At 42.3% G+C, this 17,496-nt stretch overlaps 5 protein-coding genes and 1 long non-coding RNA gene across 7 annotated transcripts; 3 read left to right on the forward strand and 3 right to left on the reverse strand.

Annotated features, from left to right (window-relative positions):
- Positions 1-67: 67 nt before the first annotated feature.
- LOC6528023 (short stature homeobox protein 2) lies at positions 68-6,595 on the reverse strand. Its single transcript, XM_002089054.4, has 5 exons — positions 6,196-6,595; positions 4,128-4,438; positions 2,973-3,030; positions 885-1,198; positions 68-431 (listed from the first exon to the last, which is right to left on the reverse strand). Exons 1-5 carry the CDS (start codon positions 6,593-6,595, stop codon positions 252-254), a joined length of 1,263 nt encoding a protein of 420 aa, XP_002089090.1. The 3' UTR covers positions 68-251.
- Positions 4,308-9,164, forward strand: LOC122319455. Of its 2 annotated transcripts, XR_006245093.1 has the most exons (4): positions 4,308-4,446; positions 4,972-5,091; positions 8,088-8,973; positions 9,029-9,164. It is a non-coding gene; the product is annotated as an uncharacterized LOC122319455 (long non-coding RNA). The 2 variants fall into 2 exon arrangements; XR_006245094.1 differs by lacking the exons at positions 4,308-4,446; positions 4,972-5,091 and adding an exon at positions 5,102-5,524 and having other exon boundaries at positions 5,588-8,973.
- LOC6528024 (procathepsin L) lies at positions 7,726-9,472 on the reverse strand. The gene is made up of 5 exons (XM_015198994.2): positions 9,302-9,472; positions 9,061-9,213; positions 8,602-8,988; positions 8,080-8,237; positions 7,726-8,024 (listed from the first exon to the last, which is right to left on the reverse strand). The coding sequence occupies exons 1-5, from the start codon at positions 9,443-9,445 to the stop codon at positions 7,829-7,831; spliced, it is 1,038 nt and encodes a 345-aa protein (XP_015054480.1). The 5' UTR covers positions 9,446-9,472; the 3' UTR covers positions 7,726-7,828.
- A 462-nt stretch (positions 9,473-9,934) lies between these two features.
- On the forward strand, positions 9,935-11,049 carry LOC6528025 (ATP-dependent Clp protease proteolytic subunit). The gene is made up of 3 exons (XM_002089056.4): positions 9,935-10,120; positions 10,174-10,599; positions 10,663-11,049. The coding sequence occupies exons 1-3, from the start codon at positions 10,079-10,081 to the stop codon at positions 10,954-10,956; spliced, it is 762 nt and encodes a 253-aa protein (XP_002089092.1). The 5' UTR covers positions 9,935-10,078; the 3' UTR covers positions 10,957-11,049.
- A 252-nt stretch (positions 11,050-11,301) lies between these two features.
- Positions 11,302-15,984, reverse strand: LOC6528026 (cullin-associated NEDD8-dissociated protein 1). The gene is made up of 8 exons (XM_002089057.4): positions 15,765-15,984; positions 15,318-15,701; positions 14,970-15,259; positions 14,601-14,763; positions 13,183-14,541; positions 11,884-13,111; positions 11,678-11,824; positions 11,302-11,614 (listed from the first exon to the last, which is right to left on the reverse strand). Exons 1-8 carry the CDS (start codon positions 15,807-15,809, stop codon positions 11,484-11,486), a joined length of 3,747 nt encoding a protein of 1,248 aa, XP_002089093.1. The 5' UTR covers positions 15,810-15,984; the 3' UTR covers positions 11,302-11,483.
- Positions 15,985-16,274: 290 nt separating this feature from the next.
- Positions 16,275-17,391, forward strand: LOC6528027. Its single transcript, XM_002089058.3, has 3 exons — positions 16,275-16,417; positions 16,480-16,803; positions 16,869-17,391. Exons 1-3 carry the CDS (start codon positions 16,378-16,380, stop codon positions 17,102-17,104), a joined length of 600 nt encoding a protein of 199 aa, XP_002089094.1. The 5' UTR covers positions 16,275-16,377; the 3' UTR covers positions 17,105-17,391.
- The last annotated feature ends 105 nt before the right edge of the window (positions 17,392-17,496 follow it).

The following is a 17,496-nucleotide window of genomic DNA, read 5'->3' on the forward strand; positions in this document are numbered from 1 at the left end:
ATCTCTTAATTTCCGTCCACTGAAATGAGAATGAGATGAACAATCATAGCATTAGACCTAGGACACGTTCAAAAACAGTTCTTTTATTTGTCGATATTGGTTTTAAGTCAATCTTATGCATTAGATTTATTAAGTAAGACTTTTATTAAATAAATAAATGTGGCTATCCTTTTTATTATTACGGCGACAGACGAAACTTCACCACACCATCAATTGAATGTACATGTCTACGGTCCACTCTCAGCTGGTCACTAGAGCACCATGTCTGCCTGCAGACCCAACGATTCCGAGTGCTTCTTGGCCTTCATCCGGAGGTCAGCTATCGAAGAGCTCTTGCTGTGGGCGGCGGCGAAGGCGGCCAGATTTATTGAGTACTGGGGCACAGAAAAGAGTCCGGCCGGCACGGATCCATTAGTTATAGCGGCAGCGTACTGAAATCAGAAAAGGGTTGCATATATACAATATACATAATGAATACTGGGACCATTTTACACTATATACATTTTCGAGTACTTGTCTAGGAGTCTCCTTATATGCATTTGTGTGAGTTCTTTGAAACTAATAATATAGTGGGCTTTTGAAACATTCATATTAAATAGCTTACTATGTACTATTTGAAATTATCAAAACCCTTTGGAATATGTTGAACTGTTAGTTATTATTAAACAGATACTGAATGTATTATTACTAAAATTAGTTTAACTTCTTAAGTCTTATACTACTAAGTTTACGCTAGTTTAAAATCCACTAAAGTCTTTATAATAAACTTTTTCGAGAATACTCATATGGAGACTTCCAGCTGAAGCTTAATAAGCTACTAAATCTACGATTGGCATCCCTGAATCTACTGGTAAATATATGAATTGTACCATTTTGAATTTTACCTGGTGAGCTGCCACCGAAATAATGGCCGGATCGAAAGCGGAAAAGGCGGCGGCGGCTGCCACGGTGCTGGAAAACTGTTTGATGGCCGAGCGCGATATCGCCGGATTGTGATTATGCGACGAGTCCACGGTGACCACCTTGCCGGCGGAACTGGTGCCTCCGGAGCCGGGTGCCTGGGGATTCGAGCTGCTCGCTGCGGCGGGATGGGATGGAACGGATGAGCTTCGGAGGGCGGCCAGGCTGACGTAGGGAGCCACGCGACAGGGCTCCAGCGGAGTGGCGATCGGAGGACTCCGACTGCCCACGAGGAATCCTTCAAAGAATACGTGGAATGCATAAGATGAGTAGCACTTTGTTTGGGGTAAGTGTACGAAAGTATGGACTCCATTGGGTGGTTTAAATATTTAAGAGTATAAAGTTTACTAAAGCGTTAAAGAAATTAATTTTAATTTCAGAAAAATAAGGGTATTTCAATAAGTAAAGATTTGGTAAAGTCGTCGCTCTAAATGGAACTTGAATTAAATGGTAGTGTAGAGTATTTTTAGTACGATTATTTCATGGAAAAGGAAGTTATTTTGATAGGTATAAATGTAGGTTTAAGAGATATATGTTTTCGCGCTTATCATTGGATAGTTTTAAATATAAAACATTCGGTAAAAAAAAACATGCACTCTTACAGAATTTTAATAATTTGTAAAAATATTGTTGAACATATGTAAAATTAATTACTATATAAAGTTTTTTATGTTAATATTATTATACAAAAATGGTTATTTAACCTGTCTTGTGAATTATTGTAGAGTAAAATCGGGTGTGTTCCCCACAAACAATATTTTGTTTCGACATTTAGTTTTGTGCCTGCATATATTGCTTTTACTTTAAAAGAACCTCCAGGAAAAAAGCAAAATTTTAAAGATTATCCGCAGATTCTCTGCCGGCAATCACTCTGCTCAGATGGATATACTCGTACCTGCTGGATTGGCAAATCGTTTTAAGATTCAGTGACAAGTAATTGAATTCATTTTGTAATTTATTGCTCGGAAAACGCCCCGGAAAGCCGGAACCACAGGGACGTGTTACCGCTGGCAGGCGAAAGCTGGAAAGCCTGGAGCGGCACATACAAATGGGTCTCCTGGGACCGGAGGCCAGGTTAACGTCTTGTTTATGGGTGGTTCACCGGGGCGAAAAGCCTGAGAATTCATATGGACCCATAAAGTGCTGGCCATTCGTTGTGTCTGCCGTGCTTTTTATGCCAAATTTCAATTTGATTACATTTCCGAAAGTTTTTTATGCCCGAAGGTCCAGTATTGAAATACGCGCCAGCATTAGCCGGCAAATTTGATAAATGCGATTATATCTTTTAATCCAATTAAGTTGAGCCTCTACATGCGATTTATGTTTATGGGAAAAAGCACACACAAGTGGTGTTTAGCACTGAGCAACTCATAAATGTATAAATGTATTGATTTGCATTCCCCAATTGCTCGCGCACCTTTACACCTCTCGGTTTTCAGTTTTCCAGTTTTTCTCGGTTCAGTTTGTTTGCCTTTCGAATTATAATCAGGACTCGCAAACCCATCTGCTCAGATTTTGCCCAGCGAAATCCCATCGGCAATATACATAAAATAAGAACGCTCTTTTTTTTAGCGACAGCAACGCACAAATCATTGCTAACTTCATCAAATTAAATATTCGGGCAATAAAACGGAGAATACAAATTCTATTGAGTCGGCCGGGGAGTTGATGGATGGGGATAAGTCCTTGGAAACGAGGGTTGAACGGAAACGGAAAGCCAAATGAATTAATGAAGAGACATTTAAACAACTGTGAAAACCGTAACATATTGGCCCCAGCAAGTTGATAAGCCCGAAAATGAACAGCATTCCGAACGGAAATGTAAATGGTCTAGCCTGATTTTTGTGTACTTAACTAATTGCAATTTACACTTTCATTAAGCTTAATTGGCGAAAACTTGGCTACCATGAAGTGGTTGGTGAGCGGTGCTTAAAAAAGGCACTCATTTGTGCTAGTTTTTAATTACATTAATATTTTTTTTAATAAACTAGGCACTTAAGTTATTGGCTCACCTTTGTGCATTTGGTTTTCGTGCTTTCTACATTTCGCCCGTCTATTTTGAAACCAAACCTGTAAGTACACATATTGATAAATGGTAGCTTTAGTCTTCATGCTTGTTTCATTAATATAAATTAGGAAATTGAGGCATTATGATATCCGATTCCATCATTAGTATTGGTATTAGTAGTACACTGAATTATCACAGTTTATTTCTCATTAATCTCGGCAGATGCGTGGTGCTTCTTGGAGGTTTTAGCGGGCACAAAGTTACGAAGAGTGAAGCAATTTATTACGGGCCATAAAAAAAGTGACACTCCTGCTGGCTTTGGAATTGTATCTACATATTTCATGACCACATAGTGCCTATTCCAGCACCCTGATTGAGCATTTAATCTCTAACCGGCCCCCCGATGCTCGAGCAATTTTCTACTTGTGTCCCAGACGACAAAGGGTGGCGTAAACCACTTAACACCCCATATCTCTATGCCCTTGCAGTGGGTATTTTCACTTCTTTACGGATTTGGAACAGTCCTTTTTCGAACGTATTGTATATATCTTGCATCAGCATCGCTAGACGATCTATGTCCCTTTAGTGTCCGTATAATGTCCGTATGTCCCTTTGTCCGTATGAATGTTGTCCGTCTGCCCGTTTGTGCAGTCTTCAGTTTTAGCTCAGAAAACTATAAGCAAAGGTATTCCTATCATTGGAGGTATTAACCATGTGTGTTGGTACTAGCTGGATCAAAAAAGTATAACTTATATATCATAGGAGATGTGGAAAAACTTCAAAGCTTCAAATTCTCTTTTACTTTTCGGTATAGCACTGTTTTAGTTTAGTAATGCCCACTTCACATAAATAAATATAACTGAAATATGACACTTTATAGTTGCCATATAGCATAGGGTATATAAACTGCGGCTGGCCAAAGTAGTTTCTTTCCTTGCATTCACAGTGCCGGTGGTTGAAAAATCAAAGTCACTGCCTTCACATTCGTGCTGAATATTTTGGGGAGACAATGTCTGGTTGTCATTAGTACAAGTGTAATGAATAACCATTGAAAATCAATTTTGGCCCTCGTAGTGTCCAAAGGGGCGACCTCGGACATGTCCAATGTCAAGTTGCAATTGGGGGATAATTTATGGAATAGATTCGCGGACATAATTACCTGCACTCTAGCTTCGCTGAGGCCCAGTCGCTGACTCAGTTCCTCGCGCATGAAGGCATCTGGATAGTGGGTCTCCTCGAACAGTCGCTCCAGCTCGTTCAGCTGGTCCAGGGTGAAGTTCGTCCGCGATCTCCGCTGCTTGGTGTTCACCATTGACGAGTCCAGGGGATCGCAGTGCTCCCGGTGTCGACTGGGCTCCGGGGAGACGCACTCTTCCGCCAATAATGGCTTATCCGGCGCCAGCTTCGGCGTATTGCTGTCCTCCGTGCACTCGGTTATATTGGTCGGGACCACTCCAGAAGTTTTCGAATCTGAATAGGTTGGTTATATATAAGTAGGGTTGTTATAAGTTGTTTGTAAGTAAGGTATACCGTACTTATACCTTATGTACCTTATGTAACCGATCTACCACTTGATCACTTAATTAACACAAGGTTATGAACTTTAACTTATTTCGTATTTTTAAATCTATGGGTTATACCCATTTTTGCTTATATAATTGCTTAAAGATCTCTATATCTATTTAAACCTTTTAATTCCATATAAAGAACATTAGGCGTATAAAGGGTATCGGCGAAAAAACGTTTCACATAAAGTTATATTCTGGAGCACAAATTTAAATTTTTTACCACGTCCGTCTGTCCGTTTGTTTTGTCCGTATGAACGTTGAGAAAAAGTTAACATCGCAAGTACCAACCTGCTACCGACATAACTATTATCAAAGAAATAAATAAAACACAATATTTGAGTCAGGTCAAGCAAAGTATTGATTTATACACATGACATTTAATTTCTTTTGCAATTTTAACGCTATTAATATGAAAGTTATATAATACACTTTTAGAAGATTCGACAGAAGACTTTTAGCTCTAGGCGGGGCTTACCCCGGATCATGTAAACACTATGAACGAGATAATCCCCTTCTGGAACTGGCAGGACAACGGAAACCCGGTGGTTCACAAAGGTAATGGGCAGTTTTTCAACGATTATATCGTGCTGCAATTACTGGGTTACAATTAAATATTTTTGGCAATCAAATTGGCTACGTACATTATACGGACAGGAGTGATTCAAATTGGAATAGTCGGCAATCATTTCGTGAAAGAATCGAACTAGTGGATTGCGGTTTGTCTTTAGATACTCGCAAGCATTGGTAGTGAAGTTATAAAGAAAGGGTTTATAGCCATTCTTCAGCACCTGGATTTTTACCTATAAAATATCGACTCAAACTTATTGATTCACCTGAGAAAATGTAGCGCACGGTGTACCTGAAGATCGTTAAATGCCAGTTGGTGAATTCTAGTCCTTACAGTCAAATATTTGTACGTCCGATTTTTTGATTTAAGAAAACATGCTTCAAAATCCATGAATTCAATGTCCAGAGGTGTACATATAAGGTTGGTAAACTCGAACCCACCGTTGACCTGAATTATTAAATAACTTTTCACTTGCATTTACAGATCACGTTCATTCTTACCCCAAATCCGAATAAAACTACGCCCAGGAGCAACATCCAAGTCCATCTGCATTTTGTCATGTCTCAGTTAATAGTGGCACAACAAAGTACCGTGCTCGGTACTTTCCACTAGCTAAGTTCATTTAGCCGTGTCCGTTTATCTGTCCGTTTATCAGTCCGTTGGCATTGATAAGCCAATATATGTTAATTTAAATTCGATACATAGTACATTGCAATTACCCATAATGAATACTACAAAATCACACAAGTCATAATTACTGCATAACGCAGAACAGCTTAATTATTCAACCAGCTTACAAGAGATTGTTAAATGAATGGCATCCATGAAATTTAAAGCACATTTTGAGCAATTAAAAACATGTTATGAGTATTTTTTTAGTTTAAGCCATAAATATGATATTGATGTTCTATTGATATTCTAAATATAGCAAAATAATTGAGTTATCTTTTTAGTAAGAACATATTTAAAGTATCTACACTTAGGGCATGCACAATAGGAAAAATCCAATTACGGACAGATATTCCGAACAGATTCCGAATCAGCTTAAGTGGTACTTTAAGATACCCATCTTAGCCAGTTCATGACGTTACCTTCCGGCTGGGAGTCCACGTCCAGGTCCTCCGAAATTAGCCAGTTCTTGGGCTTCGGCTCCACCACAGCCTTGTGCAGAGTGGGACTGAGGCGATAGGTTTCCACATGCTCCTCGCGATGAGGATGGGATTCCTCCGGGGATTCCGCATCGGCCGCGAGGATCGTGTTGCTCTCGGATACGGACAGGTCGGTAATGTCTATGTCCACGGACTCCTCGCCACTCGCGCAAGTATCGGCGTAACTGCCGCCGGAACTGATCGAGTTTATGAATATGGAGTTTTTCACTTCCGTGGGCTTTTTGATACGCGCGCCCGTCATCGAATTGAATAAGGCGTGAACACTGTTGTTGGTTAGATTGAACTCAAAGGACTTTGTGACAAACTGGGCCAACTGCTCCATTATCCTTGGCTTGGGTAAATAAATAAATGCCGCTGCTTTTTTATGCGTTCGAGCATAAGTTGCTGTAAGGAAACTAAGCTGCCGACTATTTTATAGTCAACACCAATGGCATTCGGCGTGCCTAATCACCTCAGTTGGCTCTTTATTGCTGCGCATGTCCTTCGGATTATCCACATTCGATTCAGCCGCGTAAATTGGCCAAGAGAGCGGCATAATAATGAAAAATATTGGCGCTTCGATTTTGGCCAGGATCAAACGGACGACTGCCTGTTTTAATGGACAAATATGACTAGTTAGTTCAACATCTTGACTCCATTCAATTAGCAATTTCTTTGGTCCTGCACCAGCACTTTGCTCTCTTCTCCTCTCTGCCCCTTCTTTTTCCAGCTCTCTCTCTCGCGCGGCGAGTCCTTAAAAAAAACCACCCCAAGTCGGTGGGGCAATGTAAAGTGAAGTGAAGTCCTGCCTACGGTGGTCCTTTCAATTGCTCTCATTGGTCTACGGAGGAGGCGAAGTGGTTGCACGCTCAGCGATTCCAGCTTACTTTCCTATTATTGGTTATAGCCATTATGGAGCACTATTTATCCATTTATCCATTAAGCGGCAATGAAACACATTATAATTGCAATAAACGACGCCATGTGGGAGGAGTTTGGCGCCGGAGTTTCAGGACTCCTGGCCGCCGGATTCAGGCCCTCCTCAGCTTTTGCCACTTTATAAATAACTTTTAAATCGCCGTGCTTGCCACGAAAATCCACTGAAAAGGGCTTTATTTTCATTTCCCAAAGTCGTCGGCGTGTGGGGAGCTGTTTTATCGATTTGGGGGCGGGCTCAATGCCATAAAACTGGGATCTGAGTTGGCGCTCTGCCACGCCCCCAATATTCATTACTTCAACTTTGTGCTAATGACACTGGGCTGCAAAGGCGACATAACTCATTGCCGGACTTATTGTACAAGAACCCAATCAAAAGACACTCAGATAATGCCCCAGTTTTTGTAGACCGAACACAAGCCATCTTCATTTATCAAACTGAATTGTGTTGCGCAGTGTAAACTCATTTCATTTATCAACTTTTCGAACGTATTCAGATAGAGATAATTGCACCTAGAATCAAAAATTCATTCCATTTTATTTGAAAATCATTTATTTTTCCATTACTTTATAGACTTGGAAGTCAACTTGTTACATGAATTTGTTGATTATTTCATTATCTATATGTATAAGCAACAGATTAAACAATTGCATAAGCTGCATAATTGGCCATTCCGCACATATTGACTCCCTTGCGAATTCGGATGTAACCATTTTCGCCCCAATTTTGTCCCCACCAGTTCTTCAATATCCAATAATCCTTTCCAAAACCAATAACCACCATGGCATGATTAACTGAAGCTGACGAGCACAGGGGGTCATCGTAGATGCCGTCACTAAATCAAACACGTGAATTGAAAATTAAAATATATAATAATTTCCTGTGATTACCTGTACAGTTGAAATGTCTTCGGGGAGGCATTTATGGATATGGCAACTGGTCCGATGTGAGCAACTGCCGCCTGAATGGCCTGCTCATCGCGCACGGGAAGAATGGCCCAAGATGTTACATTAACTACGGATAGGTCGGGAACAAACTGGCATTTGCCCTTCTGAAAAACATTAGCATTAGTTAGGAGTAGAAGGCTTTCACTAGATAGCTGTCAATATACAGGTCATATTTATCATATTCCACATATGTATGAGCACTGACTGTGTACACTTTGTGTAAACCAAAAGGCTAAGTAAGTTATATTGCATGTAATGACTAAATAATTGTATGTCCTATTGTAATAATGTGATTTTTTACCATGATCTATGTACTACTAATAATAATATGATAATAACCTGAACAAAACACTAAAGATTTAATCATTCTACCGCCCTTTTTTTAAAGAGATAAGCTTTCGGTGTAACTGACACTCTAATATATAAAAAGCAACAATCATTTAAATTGTATGGTGTTCTAATTACCCTTGCCGCATACGGATAATCCTCTTCCCTCATTATGCCACCCGTGCTCTGCAAATAGCGCAGAGTATTTCGCAGGGAGCCGCCGACGCATCCTTGGTTTCCATGGGACACACTGCAGTCCACAATTTGTTGCTTACTCAGGCTCAGTATCTTCCCGGTTCGCTTGAAAACCTGGCCTACGATGCTCTCGGCGATGGAGAAAGCGTAGCAGGAACCGCAGGAAAGTTGGTTGTACGGAGGTGTGATGAATCCTTTACTGCGCCAATCCAAACTTTCGGGTACATTACTCATCAGGGGAGAGCCCACTATTTCGGCCATATTATCCGCGCTGTCTTCAATATTGCTCTTTAATAGTCGCAAATATCCCTTAAGGTAACCATCAGTGCTCTGGGTTTTAAAGGTAATTATATATTATTATGGTTTTTAGGCCCACAGTTAAATATTTTGGGAAATACGTACCATATCAGCGAAAATATTGGGTTTCAATCTGAAGCTCGTTTGACCATCCTTAAAGTTTTGGTTGTGTTCCTCAATAACTTTGTAGTTTTCCTCAAACGCCTTGTAACTTCGAATTTCATCATAGGTGCGTAGATATTTGCGATTATTATTATTCTAAAAGTGAATGCATTTATTAGCTTATTTATATTTATATTTATATTATTTTTTATTATTTATATTATTTATATTTTTTTAAGCTAACCTTAAACTTTTCAAATTCGCTCTTACAATCTACAGAAGAAGAATTGCCTTCGTTCAAATTGGAAGTTACAATTTGATTATTTAGGCCACATAAGCAGCTAAAGAATATTAATTTCCACATTGCTTTCGACTCCGCTTCGTTCATCTACTGTCAATATTATAAAACCGCAACTAAGCATATTTATGCTTTCCTAAGAAGCAACGAAAAGTCTGATCGAAGCTGTGAGCACCTATTACTTAAAATTTGTGAGAATTAAGCCGAATCAAAAGAAGTCAAAACAACACAAAATGAAAATGTATCAGAAAAGAATATAAATTGTCGCTAAATTACCAAAATATTAAAAAAAAATTAAAAAAAAACTTATCAGCTTTGATTAAGTTTATGTGCATGGCTTGACACGGACATGAATACTAATATATATTTAAAAACCCATAATAATTCCAGAATTTAATATTAATTTTTAACACACATCAGTCATTGTTTCACAACATCTTCAAATTCCAGGCGTACCCTGAGAAGTGCATTATGACTTACTCCGTAGAGAACAAATCTTGCAAGATTTTCTCAGTATTTTAGTAGAAAAAAAAGATCGAAGAAAACTTGAGAGTACCCCAAACGTAACTTCACATACCCTTTGTCATACTTGCCAGTCGGAAATCAGTGTTCCTTTTCATTTGTTTCAGAAATGATTTAAAGTGTGTATTCTTAGGCCCAAGAACAGCTGTTTTGCATAACATTGCGAATCCGGTTGATTTGCGTCAAAACAAAACCAGGATCATGCTGAAAACCGCTGTTAGTCGCTTCTTACAAGTTAACTCAGTAAGTGTGTCCATGCCACATGGTTATGCCGATAGTAATCCACCGTATTGCAGGTGCGATGTGGCAGCCGGGCGAATTCGGTTCGCAATATCAACCTGATTCCCATGGTGGTCGAGCAAACTGGCCGCGGTGAGCGGGCCTACGATATATTCTCCCGTTTGTTGAAGGAGCGGATAATTTGTCTGATGGGCAACATAACCGACGACATCAGTTCCACCGTGGTGGCTCAACTGCTGTTCCTGCAATCGGAGAACGTCAACAAACCGATCCATCTGTACATCAATTCACCCGGCGGTGTTGTGACAGCGGGCTTGGCGATCTACGATACGATGCAGTACGTCAAGCCACCAATAGCAACTTGGTGCGTTGGTCAGGCCTGCTCGATGGGATCCCTCCTGCTCGCGGCCGGTGCGCCTGGGATGCGGTACTCTCTACCCAATGCGCGGATCATGATACACCAGCCCTCTGGTGGCGCACAAGTATGTACATTCCAGTGTTATAATCGATCCGCATTGATATATAATATATATAATCTCGCCCAGGGGCAAGCCACGGACATCCTAATACATGCCGAGGAAATTATCAAAATAAAGCGTCAGCTGACCAACATCTACGTGAAGCACGCCAAGAACACGTATGAAGAGATGTGCGGACGCATGGAGCGCGACCACTTTATGACCCCCGAAGAGGCTAAGGTGCTGGGTATCATCGACCATGTGCTCGAACATCCTCCAGAGACTGTGTCCGAAACTGGACCGGCGACGGACGGCGGCGTTACCTCCGGCAAAGCCGTGCCTGAGGAGTGCGAGAAGAAGAGAAGCAAGCAGGCAGCCTAAATTGCTCGCTTGTCCATAGATCAAAATTCAATTCTAAGTTTGAAACATTTTGAACAATTCAGTTTTCTACAGAATATACACTTTCCAATTATACCAAGTCGACTTTCTCATGATTCTGCATTGTCACTATTGCATCATTAATGTTTAAAAGCCCTTACATAACAGTTGCTCTTAGTGGAGATAGGATGATCTGGAATTATCGTTATCTGATGGAAGAGCTAGTCTCTTTTAGCAAGAGCACATCAATCATTCTCTCCCTTGAAAAATAAACCCTCGTTAATATGCTAAACAAATCATTAAACTTTTAGTAAAATTACATAAATACAGTATTCAGTACGGCATTTGTTTGTGTTGGTTGTCGGTAGTTTCGGGAGCTTTATGCATGGTTTTATAATTAACTCTTTCAAGTCGATCTGCATTTATTTCTTATTAGAAAATCTAAAAGCTATATCAGAAAAAGAGATACTTGTTTGTGCGCAAACGCATATTCTTAATTAAGTAAAGGAATTAGAAACCAAGTTTCCCTTTTAACTTTGATCCATTACTATAATATCTGAGCTACCGGTGATGGAATCCTTCTGTATGTACTCGAAGATCTTGTTTAATTCTGGTGTTTCTTTGATCGACTTGAGGAAATCCACTAACAGCTGATTTTTGTCTGTTGGGCAGAAATTTCAATTAGTTTATCGTAAGATACAATGTTTGAACGATGTATACTTACTTGCTTTGGGTATTTGCGAAAGGGCCGACACTGCACGAAGGGCAGAACGCTTCAGTTCGTCCTGCTTTTCGTACTCCTGTTTCACAGAGTTGGCCTTCACCTTGTGGGTGCACGTATCACGTAGTTGCTGTATAAATTGATCGAGTCCTGGAATATTGAGGCAGGGTAAGAAGAGATTTGAAGTGACAGGCTGAGGTACTACTCACTTAGCAGGACCTTATCCGGGCACAAGATGGCCAAACGTGCCGTCATCAGGTACGTCAGCATCTTGATGTCGTAGTGGTCGCACAGACCAGCCTGGACATGGTCCAGGAACTGCATGACATCCACACGATCCAAGCCCTGCTCGAGAAGTGTGTACATGCATTCAAATGCCGCTTTGCGAATGTCGAGACCGTCGTCGACGGTGTGCTTGAAGGGACCCATTTCCACTTCTCTAATGAGTTCGCTCTTCACCTTCGTCTCCGAGTACAGCCAAGGCAAGAGGGTGGGCAACAAGTCGCGCACCAAGCTGGGCTTGTTGTGCACCGCAGAGTTGAAGGCTACTAGCGCGACGCGTCGCACCTGCGGCTCCGGATCTCGCAGAGCGAACAGAAACTCGCCAATGTTCTGCTTGAGCAGGGCATCAATGGGCTGCGGCTGATCGGAGATGGTGAACTTTACGGAGGAGACAACCACGGTGCGCATGGTGGGGCTTTCGGAACGCAATGCCTGCTGAAGTTGCGGCAGCAGTTCGTCGGGATTGACCAGCACCAGTTTGCCTAGGCACTCAGCCACCACGTTGCGCGATCCTTCCTCCGAGCACTCGCAGTGCTTGAAGAGCTGGGCCCAAATGGATGGCACCGAAGGCAAAAGCTGAGCGAGTCCGCTGGGCGAGACCGACAGCGATGAAATGACCTCCTTAAGCGAATGTAGCAGCAAATACTGTCTCTTCGGCTGCACCTCAATCTCGTGCAGAATCAGAGGTAGGTATGTCTGCAGGCTACCCACGGACACTGCGCCGAGAGCATGCGAGGCTGCAGCCTTTACATCCTCCGAGGTGGCCCCAAAGCATTCAATAATTGTCTGGGGCAGCACCTGTATGGAACTCAGATCAAAGTGCCGGCCAATCTCTCCGATGGTGAGCAAACAGAATATAATTTCCGTATCGTTACGCTTCTGCAGATCCGTTATCAGCTTTGTGGCCAATGGGGTCGCCACCTGGGGACACTGCTGTGTTAAGGCAGCGATGCACTTCGCCGATGAGTGATAGGCCTGCTTGTGCAGCTGCACCACCTCACTGGGAGCGCCGGCAGTGGCTCTGGAGTTGGCATCGCCGTTGCCAGCCAAAACTGGTGCCATAAGCTTCGAGACCAGCGAATGGTAGTCCAGGCCAGTCAGCTGTGTTTGCACCAGGGCCTGGAACAGCTCCAAAGTGCAATTCAATGCAGAGCCCTGTAACAATGGAATCAGTTATTAGTTGTGCTTATTGTCCATCTACTATCAATAATGTTATTTCGGCCTACCTGCAGCAAAGGTGATCGAACGAGGATAAGCACAGAGCGCAAGAACTGCTCATGAATGCCGACTAGAGCTTGGGGCTGCCTGCGAGCTACGGTGCTCAAAAGCGTCAGAGAGTACTGGGCAACGTGCAAATCCGAGTCCGATATGAGCGGTGGAATCTCAACTATGGCTGTCTGCAGTAGGTTTGCCTCAAAGTTGCTCGAATAGTTAATGACGATCTTGTTAATCAGATCGAGGGAGTGCAGCTTCAGGGCGCGGTGGTTCTTTCGAAGGAATGTGCCCAATGCAGGCAACACGTCGTGCAGGATGGGAGTCAGATCAATGCGCAGGGACGACGCTGCGATCAGAGTCAAGGCCTTCACGCTGCTCAGCCTGGTTACTTCGTTCTTCAGGCGCTCCATGAAGATTGGCAGACAAACTGCCAGCTCGTTCTGCAGCATGTCGCCCATGTTGGCGATAATCTGTCCCATGCAGGCTATGGCTCGCTCCTTCACCTCCTGGTCGACGTCCGTGACTTTCAGTTTCTGCAAGGTGCACGAGTAAACCTGGCCCACAAACGAAGGGGCATCAAACTCGGACTTGGCCGCATTCGGTTCCAGCGGACGAATCACCTTCACCAACTGCTGCAACACCAAGAGCGCCTCTGTGGCAATCTTATAGAACGGATCAAAGACCGAAGTCACCACAAGGGGCACCAGGGAGGGAATATGTGGATGAAAGACATGAGGCGGATGTCCTTGGAGCAGCGAGTAGAGGAATCCGAGAGACTCGATCTTCATGTTGCTGGTCGAACTCTTGTCATTCAGCGAATAGCTTATGCCCGGCACAATGCTCTCCAAGTAGGGACCCAGGGCGCCTGGCAGCGAATTCAAAAGCTCACGCAGCAAGAGGAAGCAGTCTTGACGCGTTTTCATCGATTTTTCCCTCATTAACGGCTGTATGGCTTTTACAATGAGCGGCAGCTGCTCAATTAACAGCGAGGTCGGACCCGATACTTGATCCATAGAGTCGTGGTCGTTGGCCACATCGTCGGTGGAGCGTGTGTTCTTAAGCAGGGCCACATAAGCGTGAAATATGTCGGACTTAACATTCTCCTCGCGCTCCTTGAAACGCGCAATCAAAGCCGGACTGAGGCTGCGATAGAAGTCCTCGATGAGTTCCTGGCGCGTGGATATCAATACCTCCAGACACTTGGCTGCAGCGCGACGAACTTTCCAGCTCATGTCGTCGTCGTCACTGTATTCCTCACTGTCAACGTACTCATCATCCTCCGTGTCCATGGCGTTGCCAGTATCGCCATCATCCGTCTCGTAGTTGTAGTTTGGATCGTACGTGATATAGTTGAGGCACAGCTCCAGGATCTAACAAAAACAATCCGTTATTCAATGTAAGACATAGCTCAAAACTCGTGTATACTTACCATGGGAATATGCGGGTTTATGGCATCTGGGCAGCGCATAACGAAAGCTTCGCAGGCCTGCAGACAAAACTCGCGCAGCTCATCGTCGTCCCGCTGACTGTACTGACTCAGCAGGAGCATGGAGCGATCAATGTGGTTGCAAAGTCGATGGCCAGCCTGCCGACTGAAGAGTAATAAACAACAAAATTATATCTAAAGCTCATATAATATAAAATATATACAAATATATACTTTATATACTTCGGGAATTAAGCAAGAATACAAATGCATGAGTAAGCGAAAGGGGAGCAGACGAAAATAAAGTAAGCCATACCATATCTGGTTTATTTTCTTAAGAGCAATCCTACACCACTGTCAATCGGAACTTACCATATCGAAGCCAGGCACTGAATGTAAGTTCGAATGGCAGCTGGATTTGATGGGTTCTCTAGGCCATCGAGCAAGTGATCGATGACACCGTTGTAGGCGTTGCTGTTGGCCTGGATCAGCAGGAACGACAGGGCCACAATGGTTCGCTTGCGGACAGCTTGGCGCGAGGAGGCCAACTGGGGCATCAGAGCTTTCAGTATGGTGCTGTGGAAGGGAACGAGGAACTCCCCGAAGCGGGATAGCAAATCGGCCAGTATATCTAGCGATTCCAGTTTCACTGAGACGTCCTCCTGGTAACGAACAGTCGATTAAACATTTTGGTGCCTAGGGAATACCAGAGTTACTCACCTTTTCAATAGCTGTGCTCAGTTTGCCGGTAATCCGTTGGCACACATTTGGGGCCAGGGAATTTGAGGACTGCGGCAGCTCGGCAATCACTGTCTTTAGGCCAATACTCGATATGTCACGCAGCTGCTCCGTGTTGGACATCATGTTGGCGCACAGCGAGTCCACGATTGTCTCCACTTGGATCTCCTTTACCTTGTTGACCAGGGGACCCAGGCACTTGACTGCCAAGTTCTGAACCTCGCCGTTTTTGTCCTCCAGCAGTTTTAGCACCATTCGCACCACCTTTTTCTCTGACTCGTCATCCAGGATAATGCTATCCTTTTGTAGCTCCGTCATCAGATCGTTTGTCGCCATGAAACGGAAGTCCTTGTCCGTCGACGTCATCTGCAGCAGATGAGAGCTCCATTAGAATTTCGATATGTTGCTAAAATGAAATTCTATACATACTTTTTCCAGCAAATTGGCAATTTGGTGGTACTGATGTGACGCCATAGCGAAGCCTTTGAAACGTTCGATCGGTTGCAATTAAGTGATAAGTGAAATATTGTATATTTGTTCCGGGTTGCCCTATTTTTGGAGTTAAAAAACTTGAAAATCTACTGAAATTTTTCCGGTATTGAATCTCCAAGTTTTATGTTCACTCAATTTTGTTATAAAGGCTGCTTAAGTGGGCCCAGTTTGAAAAAACGCAAACGACATATAATAATCCCTAACGCCTTTCGATGCCGATAAGGGTTTTAGTCAAATTTGGCGGTATAAAATAAAATGGTGAAATATTTTGGTAACCTATATTACCTACACGTTAGTGTACTTTGGTTTTTGTATTATTTACGTATTAAATTATAAATAAAATAAACAATAATACCCAATTTATTCACTAGCATAACATTTCGTCCCATTACCATTGTTTCTGATGAACGATAGATCAGTAAAAAGGCGCTGGGAGTCTCCCATCTCTAGGAATGTGCCGCTCGTTTTCAGGAATTATTTTAAACGAAATCGAAGCTCACTGCTGAAATTTAATCAAAATACATACTTAACATAAATAAAAGCTAACATAATGGATCAGATATTGAATAAGGAAAACACCGGCATTAATTGTATGTTGAATTGACTTCAATTCCCGTTGGTATGGTAATTTCATAGCCAGTTAATATTACAGTGCCGCCGAATCCCATGAAAAATGGAGTCCCTACCAATTCAGTATTGAAGAAACCACTTGGCAAACTTGACAATGTGATGCACCAAACTCCTGGAATAACCCCATTCAAAGGCTCTTCCCTTAGACTCGAAAGCAGTATCGCCAAGCTTTCGCTGCGAAAGCCCCCCAAGCAAAATGTGGTCAACAAGGATCGAGAGGAAGTAAGGTTTAAGACAAATAGCTGCTTTTTGGGAGCCTACGTGTTAAATTGCGAGCCCAGAGTCGTAAATTTGTTCAACTATACTGACTTTCCAAACGAGAAATGTTTGAAGAACTGCAGCAAGCGTAAGTACCATTAATTTTAAATTATTTCCTTTGTAAATTTTTACTATATTTCTGTAACATTGCAGCGGTCACAGAGACCTGGTCCGAAAATCAACCGGGCTATGAACGGCTATTGGATCAACTTTATCTTGATTTTCGCGCATTGGAAAACCATTTGGAAAATAAGAGCCTTCCGCCCCTAGATTTTATCGACCTGCCATACATATATAACACAGAAAACTTGGAGCCTACAGAGCCTGAATACGTATTAAATATATTTCCCCCAATGCCCAATTTGGAAGGTATTGATATTCTATTCTAAATTGTTTACAAGTTCGTTGCTTATATTGTGGTTGAACAATCCTAAACTAGGTACCTTCTAAAATAATTATATTAATGGTAGGCTAAGACAAACTTTATCATTAGCTGTTCAAGTTCGTTGTCTCATTTTCCAATCATATTTGTGAAAAAATATATGTTATTTAAGTCTAACTTCGCCAAATACAACTAAAATTTCATATTGTACGCTTCAATTGATTCAGTAATTTATTAAGTAAGTAAAAGCGACCATTGTACCTAGTTCTGAATTAAAATAACTGTAGCAATTAATACTGGCCTGTTATAAGATTTTTTGGAGGAATATAATATGGGTATTTGTATCATGTTTATGGATTTTATGGCTGTCAGCCTTTAGTCTCGTTGTATATCTCAACA

This window comes from Drosophila yakuba, chromosome 2L (genome assembly GCF_016746365.2).
Source record: "Drosophila yakuba strain Tai18E2 chromosome 2L, Prin_Dyak_Tai18E2_2.1, whole genome shotgun sequence".
NCBI lineage: Eukaryota > Metazoa > Arthropoda > Insecta > Diptera > Drosophilidae > Drosophila > Drosophila yakuba.